Source organism: Kogia breviceps, chromosome 2, assembly GCF_026419965.1.
Source record: "Kogia breviceps isolate mKogBre1 chromosome 2, mKogBre1 haplotype 1, whole genome shotgun sequence".
Classification (NCBI taxonomy): domain Eukaryota; kingdom Metazoa; phylum Chordata; class Mammalia; order Artiodactyla; family Physeteridae; genus Kogia; species Kogia breviceps.
The window spans coordinates 130,363,049-130,379,911 of NC_081311.1; the positions used below are offsets into that span (position 1 = coordinate 130,363,049).

At 38.8% G+C, this 16,863-nt stretch overlaps 1 protein-coding gene across 4 annotated transcripts in view; it reads right to left on the minus strand.

The window, feature by feature from the left end:
• The window catches only part of PLA2R1 (phospholipase A2 receptor 1), a 126,058-nt gene that overhangs the window by 42,389 nt on the left and 66,806 nt on the right, over positions 1-16,863 (minus strand). For all 4 annotated transcript variants that reach the window (XM_067026160.1, XM_067026157.1, XM_067026159.1 and 1 more), the window contains 7 exons: positions 15,799-16,001; positions 13,717-13,862; positions 9,908-9,992; positions 7,571-7,703; positions 6,959-6,994; positions 6,332-6,489; positions 577-641 (listed from right to left, as the gene is read on the minus strand). In XM_067026160.1, the coding sequence (XP_066882261.1) occupies positions 577-641; positions 6,332-6,489; positions 6,959-6,994; positions 7,571-7,703; positions 9,908-9,992; positions 13,717-13,862; positions 15,799-16,001 (826 nt within the window). The remainder of the gene's footprint in view (positions 1-576; positions 642-6,331; positions 6,490-6,958; positions 6,995-7,570; positions 7,704-9,907; positions 9,993-13,716; positions 13,863-15,798; positions 16,002-16,863) is intronic.

Consider the following 16,863-nt stretch of genomic DNA (forward strand, 5'->3'; position numbering starts at 1 on the left):
TTCAGTCTCCTATGGGGTCACTGCTCCTTCCCCTGGGTCCCAATGCACACACTACTTTGTGTGTGCCCTCCAAGAGTGGAGTTTCTGTTTCCCCCAGTCCTGTTGGAGTACTGCAATCAAATCCCACTTGTCTTCAAAGTCTGATTCTCTAGGAATTCCTCCCCCCATTGCTGGACCCCCATGTTTGGAAGCCTGATGTGGGGCTCAGAACCTTCACTCCAGTGGGTGGACTTCTGTGGTATAACTGTTCTCCAGTTTGTGAGTCCCCCACCCAGCAGTTATGGGATTTGATTTTATTGTGATTGCGCCCCTCCTACAGTCTCATCGTGGCTTCTCCTTTTTCTTTGGATGTGAGGTTTCTTTTTTGGTGAGTTCCAGTGTTTTCCTGTCAATGATTGTTCAGCAGTTAGTTGTGATTCCGGTGTTCTCGAAAGAGGGAGTGAGAGCTCGTCCTTCTACTCTGCCATCTTAAACCAATCTCCTATTCAACAAGTTAACCACTAAGATCTAGTCCAATCATCCTGCAAATAAAAACCTATTAAACAAAGTTAAATGCAAATTAATCTAGGTCCATACCGAAATTCATCATTGGATCTTTCTTCCCGAAGTCCAATCCACCAGTTTACACCATACTTTGATAGCTATTTAAAAAAGAGAGAGAGAATGTCAGCATTTATCCTACATTTTTTCCCTTTTCACTATTAAGATTAATGGGGTCACTGTTTATAGTTTTCTATTCTTCAGTATTTTACCCAGTTATCTAAAGAAGTAAGGCCTAGCATCTTGAGAAGACCTGAAACTTCATTATTCTAAACTACTCCCTCCTCATTATGTAAGAAAATTGGAATCAAATATTGAAAATTATTTTGGTTTCATACAACATGCCATAACATTGTTACAATGTTTCCTATATATTTAAAAGTAAATCTTCTAACTCTCATAATAGGAATTTAAAAAGTAATACTGTAAAGTAAAATAGAATGTGGATTTTTTTTGACTAAAAATTTAGTGGTTTATGCGCTCAGTGATTTATAGAAGTTTGCTATATATGCCACCTACCTGAAAAACAATTCGAGGCACAAAGACCTCAATAGTAAAAATAATTTGTATTTTAGGCATTAGTCTGATTGGTAAGTTTTTAAACTAAGTATTGGCACCCTCCCCATTCATATGGACACCGCATTATAGGACAAAATAATACTACAGTATTTCCAATGTTTGACAACTAGAAAATTATCCTTTATATATTTTATGAATTTACACCATTATATATCACATAGATACCAGTACAATAAAGAATAAACTTGAAACACCATAGGCATGCACATGCATATGCACATTAGAGCAGATGTAATACTGGACTTATGACCCAGGAAATCGAAAGTCCCTCTTTAACTGTAAAAGAAGAACAGGCATTAAGGATTTCTCTAAGGTCTTCAAATCAATATTCTTTATTGTGTGTGTGCTGTGTGTGAAATGTAACTTAATTTTTTATGCTAAAAACCTGTTAATTTGAAGGCATTGTACATTTAAATTTACACTTTCATTTCTTCTGTAAAGACTTGGGAATGCATTTTAAGATATCTAAATATTTTTCCATGTGAATTTCAGGTCATCATACAACAGAACCTAATAGCTCTCTAACATTCTAATTTAAACACAAGTATTTTTACTCCTTAATCAGTGTGGCTGTCTGTCATATCAGCAATTTGAGAATAATGCAAGATGGAGCAACTATAATTTTGGATCCCTGAGTTGTTGTTTCATGGATGTGTTCTTACATGCTGAATTTAGACTCCTATTGTCAGATTTTGGAATGGGTCCATGGAGACTGGCTTTGAAATCAGTGGAAGAACCACAACAATTTCATTTAATCTAAAGAGGTCTCATGTGCAACAAGAGTGGAAATCATGGCCTGATTGTTCACTGCCCCAATTAAGGACCTCTAAAGAGGAAGTATAACTACTGCATCTTAAGTGGCATATTTATTACTACCTCGATTATAGCACGATAATCCTCCACAGGGCACATCACAACCTGTTGTGATATGGAACAGAAATTCATAGGACAAGATAGAAGACACCCAAAGTGAAAAATCCAATGTGAAAAATAGATGTAAATTTCAGTTTAGGTATGAAGCTGTAACAATAGAAGACATTAGTATTCTTTTGTATAAAAAATGTGATACAACCATGTACCTCATAGTATCAATTGTTTTGTTACAGAAAAGCAGTCATTATAGATAGCGTCATATGGAAGAACACACCAAAAAGAAATAACCCACAGCAATAGCCAATATATTAATCTACTAAGCAGTATAAGGAAGAAGAACCTGTCATCTCTTAAAATGTTGCCATAAAAATAGCAAAACCAAGTTATTTTAAGTATTTAAAACACCAGATTTTTGAGAATGACTAATAGATTTGATATATTTTTGTTAGAAATATTTTGAAATAAAATTTTAGAAGTAAGAGTAAATTGCATTTTGAAATGCAAATATTATACAACACAGCATAAAAATGTTAGTTCATGTCAAACAACGCCTAAAGTGCTCATTTTTTAAACTTTTTTGTCATTAATCAGACCAAAAAATGGCTCAAGATACTAGTACTCAAAAATTCCCTCGCATCATGCCTTGTGGTCTTCTGTTAGTCAAAGAGGAAATTCTGACTCATCACTTTTCCAAGATGGAAATATTCTCTTAAAAAAATTCTGCTTCAGATTTTAAAAAATGCATCCAGCTTTCTTTTTCAATAATTAGTTCTTCTACTCCCCAACTGAATGTTATCTTTGTCTTTCACATTTCTGAGTTACTACTCTTCTTAGAGGAGCTATATAATACATATGTAACTTTAAAAATATTTAATTATTTAATTCTTATTCTTCCTGCAATTATAGGATGGGCATGCCACAAGAATGAGTGGTATGACCTCTACATGTTTAGTTCCTCATCCAGAACTTCTGGACTGACTCATTCCAGCAAGATGTTCTTAGATATGGGATTCCTTAGTTAAGAAATGTAAAAGGTCACCATAAATACCACTGCTACCACCAACAAAAATTGCCTAACTGCTATAAACTAAGCAGGAGGAAGAACTGCTTTAGAAATGTACATCATTCTTTTTTCTAAATTGATACCCTTCCCATTTGGCTTTCTTGCTCCATTCTTGGTCTGCACATTCCCTATGATGATTTTCTTCTGTGGCACAGTGCAGTGTTAGATCAGTCAGCCACTCACCCATAATACTGACAGGACATTTTTTGTGTGTGTGTGGTACGCGGGCCTCTCACTGTTGTGGCCCCTCCCGTTGCGGAGCACAGGCTCCGGACTCGCAGGCTCAGCGGCAGTGGCTCACGGGCCTAGCCGCTCCGCGGCACGTGGGATCCTCCTGGACCGGGGCAGGAACCCGTGTCCCCTGCATTGGCAGGCGGAGTCTCAACCACTGCGCCACCTGGGAAGCCCTGACAGGGCATTCTTTATTAACATGGCCATACGTTTGGTAATAATTTTGCCGGATAAGACACTACAAGGTTTGTCTGGTTTGAGATCCCTAGATCTAGTCCTCAGCTAGATCATGGCACTGGCTATGCCTTTTCAAATGTCTAAGCCCGTGGGGTTTTACTATTCCCTTCAATGGGAGGTATTAACTCTGCCATTTCCACTGGCTTCCCAACAACCAAAGACTGGGATAGTGAATTAACGGAAAGGTTAAGAGAGAAGACCTGCAGAGGTTCCTAAAAGAGCTAAGCTCTGCTGGAACGATCAAAGAAGCCCTTTACTGTGCATGTCTGGGACAGAGCTGACAGCCATCTTTTGGGGAGGGATTTAATTTTATTTATTAATTTTAAAAAATTGAGGTATAGTTGTTTTACAATATTATATTAGTTTCAGCTATACAACATAGTGATTCAAAACTTTTATAGATTATACCCCATTTAAAGTTATTATAAAATAATGGCTATATTTCCCTATGCTGTACAGTATATCCTTGTAGCTTATTTATTTTATACATAGTAGGTTATATCTCTTAATCCTCTACCCCTATCTTGTCCTCCTTCTCTCTCCCCACTGATAACCACTAGTTTGTTTTCTGTATCAGTGAGTTTGTTTCTGTTCCATTATATTAATCATTTGTTTTGTTTTTTAGCTTCCACATATAAGTGATAACGTACAGTATTCATCTTTCTCTGTCTGACATTTCACGAAGCATGATACCCTCTAGGTCCATATACGTGTTGCAAATGGCAAAATTTCATTTTTTTTTTATGACTAATATTCCATTGTATATATGTACCACATCTTCTTTATCCATTCCTCTGTTGATGAGCATTTAGGTTGCTTCCATGTCCTGGCTACTGTAAATAGTGCTGCTATGAACACTGGGGTGCATGTATCTTTTTGAATTAGTGTTTTCATTTTTTTTCAGATATATACCCAGGAGTGGAATTGCTGGATTTAGTTCTTTGAGGAACCTCCATACTATTTTCTATAGAGGTTGCACCAACTTACATTCCCACCAACAATGCACAAGGGTTTCCTTTTTTTGGATGGATTTTAGAACTAGCACTTTAATGTAATGAATATGCTGTTCTGCTGCCTGCGGCCATTTTAAAAAATGACCTTGTAAGTCAGATGACCTGGGATCACTTCCAAATTCCACTACTTAGCTGCTGCGTAACAAAGTTGCTGCACCTCTTTGGAGTCTTAGCTTCTTCATCTGTGCTGGCGATAGAACTTCCCACAGAGAGTTATTAGAAAGATTAAATGCCATTAAACGTTAGTACTTAGCCGTGCTTGACACTCTTACAATAAGTATTGGCCAAATATCAGCTCCTTTTGGGACTGTGCACTTTGCCTGTCCATGGATTAGTTTTTAGCCATTCACCTGATCTCTTGTTATTGCTGCCAGGGGTGAGGAGTCTGCTGTCTAGCTAAAGAAACAAATGTATTTTCCGAGGTCATGATATGTAATTTGTTGATACTTAATATTACAGTTTTGGCTTGAGTGTTCCATTTGTAGGAGATGAAGAGTAGTAAAACAATGCATGAACCAATACTGGGGAACATCCAGTTCTCATGCTTGGTCTGCCACTGAGTCTCTGTGAGGCCATGCTGTTGTCACCTAACTCCTCTGGTTCTTGACTTTTCCATCAAAATGCAGTAGTAGTCCCAACCTGCATGCACTTCACAGGCTGTATGTGTATCAAACAGAATTACAGGATCAGGAAAGCCCAATGAGGTGTGAGGGGAGACATTTCTCTTACAAGTCAAGGATGCTTTAATCCAGAGCTTCATTTTAACAGTCAACTTAGAAACATAGGAAAAGATGATAGAGCAACCAAGGATTCCTGCAGACCATGAACTAATGTTAAATTATGGGAAAAGAAAAAAGGCTCTTTCTTACCTTCAACAATTTCCTAGGCAAAATTGGGAATGAGGTTTTTCCTCCCTGGTGCCCCCTTGGTAATTTGTACATACTGCTCCCTTTTCTCTTATTACATCGTGTTATTTCCAGCTTTTTAAAGACACTGACTGTATTTCATTTTTGTGTCCTTGACATTTTCGTGTCCTTGACAAATACCACAGTGTCTGAGACATACCAAATGCTCAATAAATGCTTGCTGAAGAGATACACTGAAAACCAACACTATTCCTTGGCAGTCTCTTCATTGTTTAACGGATTTTGCATGCTGCTTTCTAACAAGCCTAGCTTCTCAAAGGATTTCTCTATCTGAAGTTGAAATGGAGAACCACTCCTTACCATTTTCTGCATAGAGTCTAAAAATATATTGTACTCTTATAAGTCAAATTCGAAACATTGAAACAGCCATGTACCTCCGAGTACTCTTTGTCCCTCATTTGTGCTTTATTTTCCTCCACGGCATTTATCCATTTATCTTTTTCTAAAATATTATGTAATTCTATTTATTTGCATTGATTACAGTCTTCCTTCCCAGACTAGACTAAAAACTCCAGGTGGGCAGGAATTTTGGTCTATTTTAATCACTGATAGAGCCTCAGCCCCTAGAAGAGTAGACTCAATAAATATGCATTGAATGATGGAATGAAATTCACAAAAACAATAAAATGCTATTTACTCATCCTTTGTTGCTAAAAAAACATGAGGAGAAGTGAAATGACTGACCAGCATCGTAAACCTGTTTCCATTATTTGCTCTAAATCTCTATAACAGGAAGAAAAACAGTTCTTAAAAGTCTAAGACTTTTAATGAAACAGATAAATGTCCGAAGTAATATAAAAACAAAATCCCTCAAGGACAGAAGAAAGAGTTAAGCTCTGAGTTTCTCATAGTTAATCATATTTAAGTACCGCTCTTATTTTGCTGTGGATGAATTCTTGTTCACGTGCAGAATGGATAGTGAGAATGTCACTGTGCAGCCAGCCACAGACAAACTCAAAAGAGGACCATTCCGAGGCAGAGGTATGAAAAAGGTACTCTGCATCCTGATAAAAGAGCCAGGGTGCATCTGAAAGAAAAATAAGCAACACAGGTGAGGCAACAATTATTGAGCAATATCATACAGACTTAAATAGGGTATACTATGGTTGACCTCAAATGTGTAATTTGGTCACTCAGCATTAAGAAAATGTGTGTGTATACGCCCACTCCCACACATAAATAAGTCTACAATTTACTTATTTTCCTTGGTCTATTTCATATAAGAAACATTCACATATATTCAAAAGTTTGGGATAGATACATATTTTAAGATCATGTGTCATGAAAATGGAGTTAAGCTATGATATTAGTCTTCAGTAATATTTAGTGACATTTATTAGTTTGATTATTTATTAATGATGAATTTGTTAATTTGAAAAAATTAGTTCTCAATTGACACAAGAAAAGAGAAACTCGATTGGAGCTATGTAATAACACAGTAATGCTACAGAATAGCACATAATTAGAAATTCAAGAACTGCCAGGATAGTCCTTACCATACTGGTACCAGGGTGGAATCTTGGGTCTCACATCTGCAGAGTGAAAGCAAACCAGTTTGAGTGAACTTTACTTACAGGTGTACTATCTCTGAATTACTTTAGGTCTAAACACAATATTTTGGACTTTGCTTTTTAAAAGATCATTTAAGAACCAGGTGTTGTTTGGAAAGTGGTAAGTTCTCATACTTGAAGAGGAAGCTCAAGAGAGACCTCTGGTTAAAGAGAAAAGGATGTGAATATTTGTTGAGAGCCTACTGTGTGTCACAAACTGTGCCAGATGCTTTCACTTACTCATTTGATAAGTAATTTTGTTTGCTTGTAATGTCACAGTGACATTTCTTCCAGGTTGTACTTGCAAAATACAGTATTCCACAACATAGGCAGCTATTTTCATTTCCTACTAAGTTAGTGTTCTGCACTGGTGTCATCTTTTCTCATTCCCCCATGATACATTATTTGCTAAAAGAGTACAATTTGGTTCATCATGAAGGCTGTTGGTACTGTGCTCCAGGGTGCTTAAATTTTAGACCTCTGTGACTGTTCACTTGGGAAAATGCTATAGATTACTAGAAAGCAAACAAACAGTAAAGATCTTATTAATGTTTTTACCTCTTGGAATTTTGCACATCCATTCACGTTTGGACCCACAGTATGAGGGTAGCAATGTTTTATTCGCCTTATAAACAGCACAGTTTCTTGCATCTTCTCCAAAATAATTACTGTCTAAAAATGAAGAGACAACCTGCAGCAGATGAAGTTCATTATTCCTTAATAATGATCCCCCACAAAATGTTTCAAAAGATCAAAAAGGCATCCCTGTAAATAAATCACAATAGACTTCTGGAGGAAGTATGGTTATGATGCCAGTTAAAGGTTGTTCCACATTTGTGAAAAGCAAGCTAATCAAAGCTTTATCATTTTTTTCTTGAAGATGCTTTTTTTTTTTTTTTTTCTTTCTTTAAGAGGCAGTCTACTCTTTTCTCCAGAAGGAACAAATCAGATGAACTTGCACTGTTTTCTCAGTGGCAAGATTAGGCTAGCCCTGGGATCCTGGGTAAACTGTTTAGAGGCTCAAGGATCTTTCAGAATCGAGTCTCACCTTTGATGTAGATTCTTTTGCATAAATACTAGGCTTTTAGTCTCTAATCACTAACTTCTAAGTCAACCCTAGCTTTAATCAGGAAACTATCCAATGTTTTCCAGGAATGATCCCCTAACGGGGTATTGACTAGAGATTCAACCTTCTCAATGATTTGATGACTACCTGACAGAAGGGTGGATGGACCATGAGTAAAACTGAGGTAAAAATTTTGAAAAAAAGAGGGTTTTGAAACCGTTTATATTCCTCTTCAAACATCTACACAGTCATGCAACAATTCATCTAACTTAAATATATATAAGCTCAGATTCAGAGAATGGCATGAGTTTGATATTTATTTTGTCTAGAGGGAAGTGGCAAGGGACTCAGTCCACTGCTTCATCGCTTAATCTCATTGATTCTGAACCAAATTGTCTATTCCTCTCCTATTACTGATGAGTTTTTGTTTGTTTGTTTTACTAAAAAGCATGCTCAACCTCTGTGTACTACATTTTATTCTCCAAGTGCCGTATTAATGTTAACCACCAACTGTGCCATGTGGTGGCTGCCATTTATGGGGTAGGTCGACCCTGCTACACCCCTTCTACTCTCTGGGCCGTGGTTTCTTCATCAGCAAAACAGTTGGGTGGGGCTGGGTGAGCTCTAAGATCTCTTCCTGTTCTCTGGTCCTGATGCCCTTTTCAAAGAAGCAGTACTGGGGTAGAAGCGTTATTTTTTTAAACTAGCACACTCTTACTATTTTTGTTCCCACTATAAGCATGTAGCTTTTCCACACACCACTTCCTTGCTACAGATTTGAACACCATCTATGTAGCAGGCCTAGAGATAGATCCCTTTTCTCTATTGATCTTTACTGTTTCAAAGTTTGGCTGCTGCTGTTTTGCCAATGAGGAGACATTATGATATTGTGGCTTTGGAGGCAGACAACCTGTGTACAAATACTGTCTCTCTTATGTATTGTTTTAGGCAAACTATTTAATCATTTTAATACCCACTGTACAGAATCACTGTAAGGATGAAATGAAATCATGCAGGAGTGCACTCAGCTCAGTGCTCAGAACGTAATTAGGGCTCAATGAACAGGAGCTGCGTAAAATGCTCACTGCAGGCTGTTGCTAACCCCAGTTCACAGGTGAAACTGAATAACTTGATTTTGCATGTGCCTTCAGATGGATCTCATTTTAATCTGGGATACTGCTACTGTTTTTTCCCTATTATGAGGAAAATCTGAGAAATCCTCATTTGTACCTGGAAAAAAAACCCAAAATATAATTGTGAGTTCCCTCTTTCCTTCATAGAGGTTTTTTTTTACACGTGAGGCTGAATGAAAAGCAAGTCTTTTTTTCCCTTCCAAATAACTTGCTTTGTCTGAGAAGGAGGAGCTGTTTCTAAGGCTGGCATTTCTGTTCTTTCAGAGTGAGAGAAACTGAAAATGTTTCTTTTCACTGTGACACAAACAAGGGTCCCACACTCACACAATCAGGTGCTATGCAGCAGCGGGGGTGGGGGTGGGGGCAAAGGAAGCCTGGTACTATTTTAGAGAATAGTTGCTTCTCTGCTGGAGATTCTTCACATGGGAGATGGTTTGGGGGGCTTTTTCAGAGAATTTGATTCCTTTTTGGGATGAGATCTTATAGCTGGCTTTAGAACTATCTGTCTAGCAAAGGTTTCTCAAGACCTTGCTGAAATAACTCTTTTGTTACCAAGGTCTGGTGCAGTTTTTGACTTAGGTTTGGGTCATGGGGAAGATGGTCATTCTTTCCAGGTTCCCTTGGTTGGTTTACCAAGTGATTCTAGGGCCGCCTGCTTTGAATTCATTTTCTTTTCTCCAGCTTGGAAAGACTTACGGGAGTTCCATCAGACCACTCCCAAGAGCCAGCATTCAGTGGGTTTCTTTTGTTAAATCCAATCCAGAACTGCCTTTCTTCTGTCCTATGAAGAGAGGAAACAAAAACTTGGCTTTTCCCGTTGAATTCACAACATTATGTAAAATGTTCAAGAAATATTTTAAAGTATTTAGTTGTGTAGGGAACAGCTGATGCTACTGGCAGAACTGGTCAAGTCAGCAAGCATTTATTGAACATTTTCTGTAAGCAAAACCTGAGCTATAAAATGAACTGAGAGAAGATTAATCTCACTTCCCATTTCTCTTGGTTTGTATGGTGTGCTCATTGGTGGCAGTTGGGGGAACAGTCAGCCTGTATTGAGAACATGGCTTTTGCATGTTCATTGGGAATGGCAATGTCTTTCAATTAAGACAAGAACACATGAAAGCAAGTTGGTAAGAACTTTTGGAACATCTTTTCCCTAGAGGACTATTTATTTGCTAATTTACTATACTATTTATACTACTTTACTCTTTAAATTTGTTGTTCTTTTGTCAAATGTTCATGTATTCTCCGAAGGTTAATCACCACTACCCCATTTAATAAAAGGTACACAGCAGATTTTTTTTTTTTTAATGTCCCAATGTAAATAATTCCACAGCAAACCAGTCTGAGGCACGGTAGATTAACTTCAGCCGTCACCACTGGTTAGACTTGGTGAGAAGCCCCACAGAGAACCGTCTTCCCTCCTATTAGGCTGAGGACGAATGCCAGAGAGCACTCAATAAATCAAGCAATAAAGCCTAATTGTACAACGAATCATCTGACTAAGATAACTTTCTGAGAATAATTTTGAAGAATTAAAGATTTAAAAGATTCAGAAGTCATGACAGATGCTTTATTTTCCTTAGTGCACAGAAGCAAGCCTATTCTGAAACATCCCCTTCTCAGATGTTTGAGCTCCTTTGCCTGAATGATACAAATGAAAGTAAAATGTGACTTATAAAAGGTCAGACTCACTGAGGTGCATTGGTCACTGCCACGATAATAACTTACATTTAAGGTTGTGGGAAGGTGAGAATGCTGCCTTAAGGTTAATCCAGGCATATTAATCTTAATGGCCTGGCTGAAAACTCAAGTCACTCTCCCTGCGTTGAGAGCTTTTTATTCCTTTCTTCACTGAATTCAGAATTTTACATTTTTCCTGCTATATATTGGCTCCTAAACGACGAACTTGTATTTATTTTCTCTTCATCATTTTCCTAAAATTATGTAACTTTAATTAATATAATATAATATGAATATAATAAAATAGAAAAGCAGTGCCATAAGAAGGAGAAGAAGCATGTATGCTAACTATGAGAATTGGTTTATTTGGTATAATTAAGCATGAGATTTGGCTGAACTCCCTGGCAGTCTGGACAAAAAGTAAAACATACGTTATATAACTTTCATGATTAAGCGCCGAAGATCAATAATTTGATAGATACTTGCCACTAAATTCTATGAGACATTCCAAGTGTGAGAATTTATATAAATACAAGTGTTATAATGAAATTTGATGTTACAGCAAACTTGGAAGCAGTTTGCATGTGTTGTTTCATATAACAAACCTCACAATATGCAAGTATGAAAGGATGTTTTGCAAGGGGCTGAAGTCATGAAGCCAAGTTACAACTTAGAACAGTGGAGACGATCACATCTCCCTTGGATCTGAGGCCCCACACCAGACTAGCAAACCAATCAACAAGGAAGCTTCTTGAACTTTTCTTCAGCCTCAGAGAATCTGACTCAGCAGCTCTGGTGTGAGACCAGAGGGCACTGTGTGAAAAAGTCTCCCAAGTGAGTGTGAGAATGAGCCAGATTTGGGAAGCATGGTCTCAGGCCACCATTTCCTGCAGGGACTAGCAGTTTCATGGGATGTTTGTAAGTGGTCTCAAAAAAAAAAGGGTTTTGCAGTCAAGGAAATTGCTTCCTTCTAGAAACCTTTATAATGCTAAGTAAGGTATATGGCATATTCCAAGATCGTGCCTTGTTTTGCAAACATATTGGACCACACAATCCCCCTATTTCCCCTGGAGTACTTCATGAGACACACACTGGGAGATATGCCCACCTTTGAGGTCGTTTTTGTAGATGCTGGAGATGAGTAATTTGATAGATGTTACATATTAACCTTCTTAGGGGAGGGAAGGCCAGGATTTTCCTCAAAAAGTAGTTCTGGATTTTCTCTGAGATTCAGGTAAGTGTTTCATTGAGACTTCAGATTTCCAGAGCTTGGAACAGAGTACCTGGTATTATATTTGTGTTACATATATATGGAGGCATGCCCTCGGCCCCAGACCACGGCATCCTCAGGTGCAGGATTTTGTCTGTCATGCCTATTGCATTCTCCAGCCACCCATGCATTTAATAGGGTCCCTTCCATAGAAGATATTCCCCAAATACATGCTAACTGACAAGAATATTCTAGAGAAAGGGGCCAAGGGATGAGAAGACTTGCTAAAAGAGAACTGATGGCTATTTTCGAATATTTGAAAATAGAGTAGACTTGATCTGTATTGCTCTGGCTTACTAGAAAGTTGATCTTTGAAACTAGCTTCCAACAATGGAACTGAAAGGAATTATGTAGACCATTTGGCACCAGGGGTTGGTTTCATGGAAGACAATTTTTCCACTGCCGGGGTGGGGGGATTGGCGGGACGGTTCAGGTGGTAATGCCAGCAACGGGGAGCAGCAGATGAAGCTTAGCTCACTCTCTTGCTGCTCACTTCCTGCTGTGCGGCCCAGTTCCTAATACACCACGGACCGATATTGGTCTGCGGCCCGGAGGTTGGGGACCCCTGATGTAGACAGTAGATGACCATGGGAATGTAAGTAGAAGAAATTCCCGTATTGGGTCAGAGGTAGCACAAGACCTCCTATGTTTCTTCAAATTTAAATTTGATTGATTTTCCAAAAATTCAAGATTCTGTCAACTTGCAAAATGGATGCACACAAGTGAATGCCTGTTTCCTCAGAGGTAAAATTAGAAGATTGGATTGGAGTTTTTTTTTTTTTGCTTGGTACGCGGGCCTTTTATGCTGTGGCCTCTCCCGTTGCAGAGCACAGGCTCCGGACGTGCAGGCTCAGCGGCCATGGCTCACGGGCCCAGCCGCTCCGCGGCATGTGGGATCTTCCCGGACCGGGGCACTAACCCGTGTCCCCTGCATCGGCAGGCGGACTCTCAACCACTGCGCCACCAGGGAATCCCGGATTGGAATTTTTAAAAACAATTAGTGGGACTTTCTTTTTTTCATACCAAATCTCACATGAACTCCTGTTATATACAAAACAACTAGAAGTGGAGTTGGCTGGACCTGATGAGTCAGTGAGCAAGGAACCAGGAGCTCTGCCCACTTGGCCTCTCTTGCTCTGGGAGCTCAGGACCCTCCGGACCCTCAGACAGCACTTTGAAAACCACTGGGCTAGATAATTTCTGAACTTGGCAGAAAAGCTCTAAAATTCTGATTTGAGGTACACAGAAAAGATTTCAAATATCAAAACAATATCAAATATATATCAAATATCAATATCAAATATTTCAATATCAAAAACAAACAAGTCACTTTGTTCTTTGTTTTATGGAATGAGTAGTTGGTGCAATATAAATATAAAACTGTAAGTATGTATTTTTCTTTCACAACTAGTGTTTAGTTGGTTTTAGACTTAAATACTTGAGATTTTGAATATCCCAAATACCCCCAATATTTGGGATACTCATGCCTAAGAAGCCATTACTTGGAGACAAAATATGCGACTGAAATTTTTCAAAATTAACAAGTATTTACCAATTAAATTTTGAAAGTAAAAGCTCATTCACAAAATTCTCTTCCTCGATATGGGCAAAGCTTGCAAGATGAGCTCCAAATTCTTCACAAAATTTTTCAGCTTCTCTCCATGTTCTTTTCATCAGAACTTTTTCACTATGAAATACCTGTGTAGTAAAAGGAAAAAAATGTTGACACGGTCATGAATAAGGTGAGGCTGTTTAATTCTGGACAAGAAGATGACAATAATACAATTGTTGTCATTATTCTACTTTAAAAGCTTTACCGAGTAGGGAGAAATAACATTTATTGAACTAAAGTGTGTCTAGTTGTTGTAATACCATTATCTCATTTTATTCTCATGACAAAGTCATGCGGAGGATATGATAGGCTCAGTTTAACAGATGAGGACTCTTTTCCTCCTTGAGAACTCTTTTTCCCCTCCTAAATTTCCTGTGATTGGCATATGCTTGTCCCTCAATAAAATGTTTGTCAAGAGATGAGGACAGTCAGGATAAGAGAGGTTACAAATTTCAGGTCACATAGTCACAAACTAGCAGAGCTAGGATGAGACCTAGTATTCCATAGCTGAATGAATCTGGCTAACCCAGGCGAAGAAACGAGAAATGAGACCTGGGACCTAGGGTTGGTATATTTCTAGGGTCTTTGGGTCTTAGCTGTGACTAAATTCTCTCCTGTTTCTCAGCTGTCCTCATGGTAGCAGGAAGAAGTCAGTCAAATGGCAGGCATACTTTTGACTTTATTTAAGGTCAAGGGTGAGGAACTGAAGACCTGGAGCTTCAGATTCTGGCCTCTGCACCCTTCTCATTTTTAACTGCCTGACACTATGCTGAGTCTGTAATGCCAGGCAGGCACCCTGCGGCCAGGCTTCACCAGGCTCTGATTTGCTGAGACCAGGATGAATAACCTTCCCAGTCCCATAGACCACAGCACAGCATTTCCATCTTTTAAATTATATGTCAAAACCCACCTCCTCTGGGAACCTTTTCTCAAATCACTTTAAATTCATAAGTCCTACTGCTATGCCCATCAAACACACCATATATTTGTTGACATATCAGGGTGATGTATAGTAGAAAAATCACTGGACTGGGAGTCCCAAGACCGCAATTTATTCCAGCTCTGTCAATAAATAATTGTGATCTTGGGCAAATCACTTCATCTTACTTCATGCCGCAGTTTACTCATTTCTAAGGTTTAACTTATTGCTCTGTGTGGTCACTTCTGGGCCTATTCCATGAATTTAATGTAGGATTATACATGTGTACATTTAAATTTAGTGTATTACAGGTGTTTCAGGCCATCTATGAGACTGCAATATTTCTAGAGATAGAGGCTGTCTCCATTCTGCTCTTCATGTGCCCAGGTGCTGGAGAAGAACTTTCTCCCAGGATTTTGGAAATCTCTATTTGTACAATGAACCAAAGACAAAACCACCAAACAAAAACATCATATTTCAAAAATGTATTTCTGAGAAGAAGATTGTAGATACTGATTTAAATCTGGGATCTAAAGATGATTTGCAAAAAGACATTTCTAACACGCACACACATATGTGTATATACTATATCTATATCTCTCTCTACATCTATATATCTCTATCTATATCTCTCTATATATCTATCTCTGTAAATCTGTATCTATATCTCTCTATATATATATCTATATCTCTCTATATAAACTTTTGATCATCAAAAGCTGCGAAAGTTATTCTTGGCAGGAGAATGGTATTATTCCAGAAGAAGGACATTATTCATTTGCTTACAAACAATATGGAATTGTACCATTTCAATACCCAGCGAGTGTCTGTCTTGTTCATTTGTATATGCAATAAGAACAATATTGATCAGGGCCTTGATATCAGTCCTCGTGAGGAGGCCTCAATGTCAGCAGGGATCTGTCAATATTTTGACTTAAAAATTATTTTGGAATATAACTGAAAGGATGGAGACAGCCAACAAATATTAATTGAGTACCTGCTGTGTGCCAGGTGCTATCCTGGAATAAAGGAGTTTGGGATACATGGACAAAATTGGAATAATGTTGGTCCCATTGAGAATGCCCATGTAATCTTCGTATTACCTTGAAGCAACTGGCCAGGCCAGGCTCTGACTCCCAATCCAAATAGCAGGAGGAGAAGGGCCATCTCTCTTCTTGCTCAGGTTTCTCCTGATTTTCCACTGGTTGCTTGCACAGGGACATTGCCTTAAAGTGTCTACAGTCCTTCACTTCCCAGCGACCAGGGGGACTCCTTCCTCGAATGACAACACAGCCACCACTGTAGCCTAAAAGCAGAAAACAACACTTTAATACCAGATGACTAGAACATTTTGTGCTTGGAAGACAGCTCATTAGAGTGTTGAATAATTGACATCTCATAATGAAGCATCCAGACAAGAACAATAAAGATGAAAAAGGATGTTTTATTGGCATGATCATCTCATTTCTCTTCATGTCTGAAGAAGAGAATAGTAGATGGCAAAGTGAGAGAAGAGAGACTATGAGGCCTAAAATTTGGGCATTTTGAGCTCAGATAGCGAATGATGGGATATTAGGTGCTGTTCCAACTTGGGACTGAAATATCCCCCATCTCTCATCAAATGCCAACATCCCTCTACTTTGAATTATTGAGCTTTTTTACTGTGCAGAGGAAAGTTTAATTCACCATTTATTGAATACCTACCCTGTACACTGTGCTTTGAAACCCTACTGTGAAAAATTAACAATGAAAAATGCATGGTGTGGGCTTCCCTGGTGGCGCAGTGGTTGAGAGTCCGCCTGCCGATGCAGGGAACGCGGGTTCATGCCCCGGTCCGGGAGGACCCCACATGCCGCGGAGCGGCTGGGCCCATGAGCCATGGCTGCTGGGCCTGTGCGTCCGGAGCCTGTGCTCTGCAACGGGAGAGGCCACAGTAGTGAGAGGCCCGCGTACCACACACACACAAAAAAAGCATGGTGTGATCCTCTGAGAAATAGATTCAACAGGAAAAAATACATAAATGATGGAGTAAAGCAGACTACAAGGTGCACAACAGAAAACCAAACTGTACACCATGGAAGAGTGGAGAGAATGAGGTATATTCTAAATGGGGTGAAATTCTGCGGGCAGGGATAGGGGCAGACATCAGGGAAAAGGGAAAGACCATT